General features: G+C 50.2%; 1 protein-coding gene across 3 annotated transcripts; it reads right to left on the bottom strand.

The window, feature by feature from the left end:
- Positions 1–762: 762 nt before the first annotated feature.
- Positions 763–8802, bottom strand: PRC1 (protein regulator of cytokinesis 1). 3 transcript variants are annotated; one of them, XM_053364430.1, is made up of 14 exons: positions 8667–8802; positions 8329–8461; positions 5946–6068; positions 5625–5858; positions 5364–5534; positions 5110–5259; positions 4714–4861; positions 4475–4611; positions 4250–4345; positions 3989–4135; positions 3333–3443; positions 2427–2525; positions 1750–1992; positions 763–1065 (listed from the first exon to the last, which is right to left on the bottom strand). In XM_053364430.1, the coding sequence occupies exons 1-14, from the start codon at positions 8675–8677 to the stop codon at positions 988–990; spliced, it is 1881 nt and encodes a 626-aa protein (XP_053220405.1). In that variant the 5' UTR covers positions 8678–8802; the 3' UTR covers positions 763–987. The 3 variants fall into 3 exon arrangements, with proteins under 3 accessions (XP_053220405.1, XP_053220407.1, XP_053220406.1); XM_053364432.1 differs by having other exon boundaries at positions 1827–1992; XM_053364431.1 differs by having other exon boundaries at positions 1750–1929.
- Between the last annotated feature and the right edge of the window lie 47 nt (positions 8803–8849).

The following is an 8849-nucleotide window of genomic DNA, read 5'->3' as shown; positions in this document are numbered from 1 at the left end:
TCCTTACTAGCCTGCAACACAGTCATGGTTCTTCGGGCAAGAAGCCAGATGCCAGGCAGCAGGACATTGCGGTAGAAGTGGAGTAGAGTTAGACTGCTCTCCTCAGCTAAGAGCCCTCATCAGAACAATACAATTGATTAGTCATTATACAGAACAGCAGATAAACAAGATGTGAACATACTGCCATACAAATAAATAATAAAAGGACACTGTAGTGAAAACAAGGTGCAAATCTAGCCACGATGATGGGGAGGGTGGGGGTGGTTGGCAGAAGCCTCTCCTCCTCCTTCCCCATCCCCATGAGGAAGCCAGGACTAGCCCAGCTCAAAGGCAGCAGCAAGAAGTCAGCCCCGTCCCATTTGTCATAACTAAAGGTGAGCTGTGCTTCTCTCCAGTGGAACAAGACCTCTGGAGCAAGCATGGGGACACGTCCTAAAAAGCCCCAGGACCTGATCACTTTTTCTACTGCAAGCAAGTTTAGGGGCGGCCTGCTTTCCCTCCTCACTTCTGTTGCAACTACTCCCTCCCCCAAAAGCAACTGCATAAGCACCAAGAAGGATTCTGCCCACATAAACAGGATGGACGGAGTGCTGCCACGGTGGGCTCTCTTGCACCCTTTGCCTAGCAGAGGGCAGGAGCGAACGTTCCAGAGGCTTGCAAGAGTATAGGTTGGGGTGGGCCAGGATCCCTCTTCCCTTGCTGCTGGAACCCTAGACTAGACAGCAAGTTGTGCACTAGAGTAGGCTTACTTATAAGAAACCCTTTGCAACATTTACATTTTATTCTTTTTAATATACAAAAAAAATTGTTTAAAAAAATCAGTGTGGTAAAAACAAGGAACAAATAGTTAAAAGTGGCCCTGCCTCCATTGCCACGGGCAACAGGGCCAAGCAGGGAGGCACACGGCTTTGCCTAACCCCAGGAGGGAAGTCCAGTGGTGCCAGCTCCTTTGGCTACCTTCCTTTGCCGCTGTGTACAAGCTCCCCGTCAGCTCTCAGCATTGGAAACCGTGGAGTTAAGGATGCGGGATTTGAAGTCAGATCTGGAAGCCTTTGAAAGTTCTTGCTGTGAAAAGATAAATTCTGTGTGATATAACTGAGCAAGCTGGATCAAAGAGCAGTGGAGACCCTCTTGTGAGTGTGGAAGTCCCAGCCCAGGGCAGAAGGGAAGGTGTACCAGCACCACAAAACCCAAGGACACATTCCCACTGACACCAAGCTCCGTGCAGGTATATTGCAGGCAAACACATGCAAGGGGAATTAAGAGGCGCTTAACCCCTTTCCAGATGTCCCCCTCCCAGTGTCCAGGTACACTCTTTCCCTCCCCACTGCTCTATGCTTGTTCACACCCCTCCCTGAAGCTGCTTTCCATTCCATAAAACACATACATGGGGCTAGGGCTTTATTACATAGGCTCACATGCAACCTGAGTTTATCCATAAAGTGCCACCGCAAGCCAGGTGTGGGGCCAGGTGCTGTCCAAGAGACCAACCAAGCAGAGGAGAGTGGACAGCTGGCTCGTTGCATTAAGAGGTTGGCTCAGCTAGGGAGGGGGTGCTCTTGGGAAGGAGAATGTGAAATGATTACCGTTGTACTGCATGCTTCATTACAGTTCAAGGGTGGCTCACAGCATCCTGGGTGGCCTGTGGCTCCCCAAGGGAATGAGTGGGGCAGGCAAGGGCAGTTGGCAGCCCAGTTGCTGAGAGTGGTGGCTGTCAGGTTAGAGGCGTTGAGAGAAGAGGGAAATTACCGCAAACTCTGAATAGGTGCTGGCAACAGAGTTAATGCTGCAGGTGCTCTGGGCAGGGGCTGCAGGGGTGCACCCACCGCTCAGAACTGTTCTGTTGAGCTGAGCAACGTTCTCCTTGTTGTGTTCCATGGGTCCTGGGCGAGGGGACTTGGGGGCCATGCGGCTGGGAGTCCGGACAGGCTGTGGAGGCAGCGGGGAGGAGCACTGGAGGTTAGAGCTTTTGACAACAAGCTTCCGGGAGCCCTGCAGAGAAGCAACACAGAAAAGGTTACTGAGCAACCAGGAACCAGTAAGCCACAGGGGTGGGTGGGGGACAACACAGAACAACATTCTACGAGGGCACTGCATTCTTCTGACTGGGCATAAAAGTGGCAACAGAACTTTTGCTGAAGTGTTAGGAAGATGGCCTCTTTTCTACTTGCAGTACCTGTTGCTTAAGAGGATGGTTGGAAGGAATAAGTGTATGTTGCCTAAATAATGTTTTACAAAGCAAGTAATAAACATTAACACTTTTTAAAAAATAAAAAGTTTTCTTGCACTTCAGTAAACCATGAGGTTGCCCCCAGCCCTTGCTGATAATTTCCCTGTTGGGTCCATGCGTAGCTATTAAAAAGATTTGCACCCAGGACTGAATGTTGAAAACAGGAATAATTTAGATACCAGCAGCTGCTGCTTACTTTTCCTCCAGAGAGTGCTGGGTGGGGTGTTGGGGAGTGGAACAGAGAGCCCCCAAATGCTGAGCGGATGGTGCTGTTCGGGGTAGCTGTGGTGTTAAGCTGCAAGAAAAAGCCATGAGTTAACATAAGTGTGTTCTCCCTAACTCCAGGTGGCAAAAGCACTCTTTTTCCACCCCAAGCACCTAGCAATAAAACATCTCTTCACAGTGGAGGTGCAGCTCTTTTTTTTTTTTTTACACCATCTCCAACCCTATCAAATATTGGAAGGGTGTGTGGATGCATATTAAGAGCAAGCAGAACTGTGCATAATGCTCTGGATGTGGCTGTACCATAGAATTTGTGTTTTTTTTATAAAAGAAAATATTGTGCAAAAGGTCAGGTTATAGCTATGCTATTTATTATTACATCATCTCCTGAGGAGTATACCTTGCTAGACTATCAATCAGTAAACATACTATAGTTCTGCAGAAATTTATTAGGTTTGCCTCCTTTCCTCTTGTGTGAGCTTTGTGATTCACACATCTTTGCTTTTTATCTCAGCTATTCCTGGAATTTGCGTTTCCACCCAGTATTTTGCAAAAACTGGTTCTTGCAAGCCACTGTGAGGGATTCTCAATTCCCTTGGCACCTTAGGCATTTTTTCCTTAGTCAATGAAAATCATTTGGTTTTATTGCACTAATGCTTACATTTCCAGCATTTATATTTCATTGCTAATTTGTACACCACTTTTCTACATTACTGTACAATTGAAATGCTCAACAAAAGCCACACTGCCATCCCATAACTATTTCAAGAATAACTAAAAAAACCACCAAAATTCATAATTCATTGCACATGTCGTACTAGGGAACAAACAAACAAACAAAGTGCCCCTCCCGCATGAAGCATCACATGGCAACACGGACCTTCCGCACTTTGCTGGGTGTAATGAAGCCCAAGCCCCGTCTCTTGTTGGGGGTCCGTGGGGTGCTGCCATACATCATCTCCTCCTCAATCTGGCGGGACTTCTTGAGTTGCTGAAAGAAAAAGGAATTGGGTGATTGGTATCCACAGAAGCCCCAGAAGGGGATGGCAAGCAAGTGAGTTAGATTAGCCACAAAAAGGGAAGGCAGCAAGAAAGTCCTTCATGTCTGGCTACAAGACTGGTGGGACTGAAGTCCTCTGCAGGCATCTTCTCTTCAGCCTACCTACCCACTGCCAGAGGGGTACTGATGACTCCTGCTCAGGTTGCCCAAGATAGCTCAGCAGCTAATTTTAAGCTTCAAATTACTGGGTGGTTTTCACAGCAGCATGTGTCAGCTTTGGGACCATTGCTCCAAAGTATACCCCCCTCTCCCCTGTACTTCAAACACACAAAGCAAGGCCTCAAACACCCAGTGCGGATGGTTCAGCTCATTCCCATCCTTTGGAGACCTTGGCCAAGCCGCCTGTGATCTCAGTCACCAGCCAGAGAAGAGAAAAAGGAGTCCATTTTTCAGACTAAAGCAAGGAGGACAAATGGGTCCTTGTTAAGTGATGCGGAGATGGAAGCTGCTTGAGGGCTCTCAGCTTGTTCACTCACTCGCTCCTGCTTTTCCTTCTCCTTCTCCATGTGGTGGAGCTGCCATTGCTCTGCCACATACTCCATGAAGCGCTGCCCATTCACCAGGAAGGCCTGCTCCTGCTCCTGCTCCCAGAGCTCCACGCGCCCCTTTAGCTCCTCCTCCAGCTGCAACGAGAGACAACTGGCTTCAGCTAGGCTACACAACCAGGGTGCAAAGCAAACAGCAGGCTGGTTGGCCTTCTGCCTCAGTCCCTCCCAAGGGCAGAAAGGGCCACATGCCTTTGGAAGAGTCTTCTGAAGTTTCGCTCGCAGCTTCTCCTCTTTCAGAAGGTTACCCCCTCGGTTGGTGAAGCGGCTGGGGTCCGTCGCCTTCCTCTGAAAAGGGAGAAGTTGGGAAATGGGTCAGCCACTTGTGATTAGGAAGCCACCCTAGGCTGGCCCTCAGTGGCTTCCCACCTGGCCCAGCACCAGACATCTGGCCACCTGTGTGGCTTCTGGCTGTACCTCAAGCTCCTGGAAGAGGCGCCAGTTCTTCTCCCACTTGTGGATGGATTCAAACAGCTCTTGATGCCTTTCATAGCACTGCTTTAACCGGGAAACTTCCTCTTCATGCTGCTGCAGCAGCTCTTCAGTGAAGTCATCTGGGAAGGAGGGGGGGGAAAACAGGATACCCAGTAGGAAGAGGCCACAGCCAATCAATCTATTCCCAGCAGCAACAGCTGGGGAGGGGTCTACTTGCTCACCTTCATAGTAGGGGTAGAAGGCTCGCCTCTGCTCCTCCCCATAAAAACACTTGTCCCAGTAGTCTGCCAGTTCAGCCCGGGTGGCCTCCACCACATTTCTGATGTTCTGAAACTTCAGCTCTTGCAAGCGATCCACTTCCAGTTTCAGCTAGACGGGGAAGAGCAAAGGGTCAACACACACCTTGATGACACTGACCCCCTCTCCCCTCCTGTGTGTACCACAGAACATGAGGGGGGGCTCTCTCATGGTGCAATGGGATTCGGAGCAGGCAGAGGAAGGTTTGAAACAGCTCCCCTTTGATCCTGAGCCCAGCACGAAGCACCCCTTCTCCCTGTTGGCTTGGCACAGGAACCACTGCTGCTGGTCCGAGGCCTCAGGCCTTTAGTATTCCTTACAGCATCCATGATGGCGGCTTTGGCTCCCACCATGTAGGGGGCAAAGGCTTCCCTTTCCTCCGCAGGCACCTGCAGCCGCTCCCACAGCACCCGAATCCTGGAACGCAGCTCTTGGCACAAGGCTTCCTTCTGAGCTCTCCTGCTCTCGAGCTAGGGACAGAAAGACCAGCCTGAGCCAAACTAAAGGCAGCAGAAGAGATGGGATGTCACAGGCAAGGCCCCCCAGATCCTTCTCCCAGACCCCACCCTCTGACCTGCTGCAAGAGATCCTTCAGGGCGGCAATGTTGTCCTCCGAGAGACAGAAGGCATCCTCCTCCTCACACACGACATCTCGCTCAAAGCTGGTGTCTGGGGTGTGCTCCAGCTCCTCCATGCACAGGATGATCTGCCTCTTGGTGTCGAGGAACTCCTTCTGCCGGCGCTCCTGGAGGAGCAGGACAAAGCAGGACATTACCCATCAAGCCCCAACCTCAGCCTCTCCCCCTTTGCTCATGCACACACAAAGTGTACCCACCTTTTCAATTACTAGTCCTGCCAAGTGGCGCCGAAAGTGGTCCAGCTCCGCCAGGCTGGGCACAGCCTCACTGTCAATGTCATAGGGAGCTGTGCAAAGCAGGTCGCACATCTCCCGGTCTCGCTCCTGCAGCACCTTCAGCTCCTGCTTTCTCTCCCGCTTTTGCTTCAGCATTACTTCCACACGGGTGCGCAGGTCCTTCTCTAGCTGCAGGATGGTGGTCTCCTCGTCCTCCTGTGAGAAAAACAGTCCTCCTGAGCTCAGCAGGACCACCCTCTAAGAGACGGCGTCTGAGCCACATTCGCCAGCCCACAGCCTCACCTCAAAAGGAGCCAGTTGTAGCTCCTTGCAGAGGATCACCAATTCTTTGCGGCACACTGCAATGCTCTTCAGGAGACGCTCTTTGAGGTTTTCCTCCTCCGCAATCATCATGTCAAGCAAGCCCTGATGGCACAAGAGCAAGCAGCATTGAACCCAGAGCAAGCAAGGACACTACAGCAGCTGCAGAGCCCAGTCAGTTTAATCTAGGAAACCCCCTCCCCTGGTGCTTGCAGCTCCATATCAGTAGAGCATGTCAGAGCCCCCCACTGATCATTCCCAAGAAAGCCCTGCACATATGGGCTTGTTTTTCGTGATGATCATGCACAAGTCCTTCACCAAAAAGAAACTGTTAGGGGCTAAAAATAAAATTGCCTATATTGTAACATCTTCATACAAATGTGGTACTGCTGAACTTGGACTGTGAGGTTGTTTTGGTTCCTGCATCTTAGAAAAACTGTAGAGAAAAGGGCAACCAAAATGATCAAGGTGCTGAAGCAACTCCCTTGTGAGGAAAGGTTACAGCATTTTGAAAAAGGTGATAATGGGAGGCATGATATTGTTATAAGAATTTTAAGATTTTAAGGTCTTAGAGATATAATAAATATTCATAAATGCACCAAGCAAACACACAAACAAACAAACAAACAAACAAACAAACCACATGTGTGAAGCAGCACAGGAAGACAGTCCTTAAACCATTTTGACTCCCAAGCTGACCAAGTGTTTTTCTGCAAGGAGGAAGGAGGTGAAAAAACCTTCCCATTGTCTCAGGAATTATGTAATTACCATCTCAAAGGAATGGCCAGACTACCAGGAAAGGCAATCAGATAAGGCCTTATCAGATAACCTGGCAGAACAGCATTCAAATTTCTGTTGTAGATCGCCTTTTCTGTGATGTCGGTATGATGTATGGAGGGATGGTTTTGAGCTACAGGGCATGGAATTTCAAAATGGCTATATAAGACCTTGCGCGCCATTGTTCAGGCTCCTCCTCCTCTCTCTTGCTTGTGAGGGGAGCACCCTGCTGCAACAACTTTAATCAGGCTTACTAGCTGCTTTGCTTCTCAATATTCTCTGGTTGGCCTCTGTTATTTTCTCCTACCAATGGGGAACCTACAAAGGACTCTATAAGGGCTCTTGTGTCCCTCATAAGGGAATAAGGGCAGATTTTGTTTACAATATAGTAGTAGGAAATTACACATGGTGTGGAGAAAGCAGACAGTGATAACCAAACAGGTCATCCAATGAAGCTGAATGTAGGGAGATTCAAGACAAACAGAAGGAAAATTGTTCACACAGTTAAATTGCGGAATTCGCTCCCACAGGAGGCAGTGAGGCTACTATAGAATGAGAAGGGCCACAGTTCTGGTAGAACACCTGCTTTACATTCAGGTGTTCAATCCTTGGTATCTCTAGGTAGGGCTGGGAAACCTGAAACCTTGAAGAGTTGTTGCCAGTGAATAATACTGAGCTAGATGGATCAAAGTACTAAGGCACTTTCCTGTGTTCTGTTGCATGACAAGATGGGCTTTTGGTCTAATCCAGTCACAGGACTCATCTTACAGGTCTTGACCTTGAACTGTGAGGCCAGGTGAGCCTCCTCTATTCTCTGTTCCCCTCACTCAGACTGCTTAATGATTTTTCCACCTTCTGTAGCAATTGTAATGCTCTATTTTCAGATGCTGTATGATTTTATTCCGCAGTTTATTCTGCTCTGAGATGAAGGGTGGTATATAAATCAAACAACAAACAAACAGACAGATAGCAATACAACAAAATACGAAAAACACAAGCAAATGAAACAAGCAATTAAATTATGGTTAAAAATCAATATGAACAGTTAAAGTAGACATGCCACAGTGACCTGAATGAAGAGCCTCAGACCAGTTTGGGAGCCCCTGCTCCAGAACAGCATTTTTCAATTTTCAGTCTCCAGATATTTTTGGAGCTACAGCTGCCATCAGCCTCTCTGACCACTAGCTAAGATAACTGGGGAGGGTAGAAGTTGTAGCCCAGCAGTACCTGGTTGAGCAGTGCAATGGGGAACAGGGATGGCGTGTCTCATTTAGTCACTTGAGGCAAATTGGAAAATGCCACCCTGCCCTGCCACCCTGGGGGCTATGAGGCAGCCTCACCCTGCCTAATATCTATGCCAGCCCTAGTAGGAAAGGACCATGTCAGCTCAGTGACAGTGCACCTGCTTTTGTTTGCAGAAAGTCCAGCCCCCAGGTCAGGCTGCGAGAAGACCCTGTCTGAAACCCCAGTATTGGCTGCCAGTCAGTGCAGCCAATGCGGGGGGAGATGGGCCACTGCTCTGAGTCAGCATAAGGCATCCCATGGCCTCGCCCTTGCTCAGCTGGCAGGATCTCTCGGCCCTGCTCACCTTGACGTGCTTCTTCACCACTTCGGTGCGCTGCAGGCGCTGGTCCTCGGGGATGCCGATTTCCTCCCAGATGTCGCGCAGCTGGAACAGCGCCTGGTTCAGGCAGGCCACCGACTCGCTGGCCAAAACCTCGCTGCGAGAGAGGGAAGGTAGTCCGTCAGGGGCGGAAAAGGAACCCTCCCCATGACCGACCAGCCACCTGGGAAGAAAGCGACGCTCCGGGGCAGAGGCCGCTCCTGGCCAGCCTGGCTCGCAGCGAGGCGACTGCGGAGTTACACCGGACGGGCAGCCGCCTGCGAACCAGAGAGCGCCCCCTACTTCGTCCTCCAAATGCCCACCTCTTCCTCATGGCCGCGGGTATCCGCCAAGGCCAGCCAGCCCACTTCTCTCCCTCTTGTTCTCTCCCTCGCTGCTGCTGCTGCCACAGCCGCTGCTTATTCGGCTCCGCGTCGCGCAACTCCGCTAGCCGTTGCGCCTCCGCCTAGAATTCAAACTCTACCCCGCCGCTCCCTGATTGGCTT

This window comes from Podarcis raffonei, chromosome 14, assembly GCF_027172205.1.
Source record: "Podarcis raffonei isolate rPodRaf1 chromosome 14, rPodRaf1.pri, whole genome shotgun sequence".
In the NCBI taxonomy this organism is placed as follows: domain Eukaryota; kingdom Metazoa; phylum Chordata; class Lepidosauria; order Squamata; family Lacertidae; genus Podarcis; species Podarcis raffonei.
This window is presented reverse-complemented; position numbering and strand designations above follow the sequence as displayed.

Coding starts and splice junctions, on each gene's coding strand:
- PRC1 (XM_053364430.1), bottom strand. Junction 5,535..5,624: donor CAGGACTAGTAATTGAAAAG/GTGGGTACACTT, acceptor CTGCTCCTCCAG/GAGCGCCGGCAGAAGGAGTT. Junction 4,346..4,474: donor GCCTCTTCCAGGAGCTTGAG/GTACAGCCAGAA, acceptor CTCCCTTTTCAG/AGGAAGGCGACGGACCCCAG.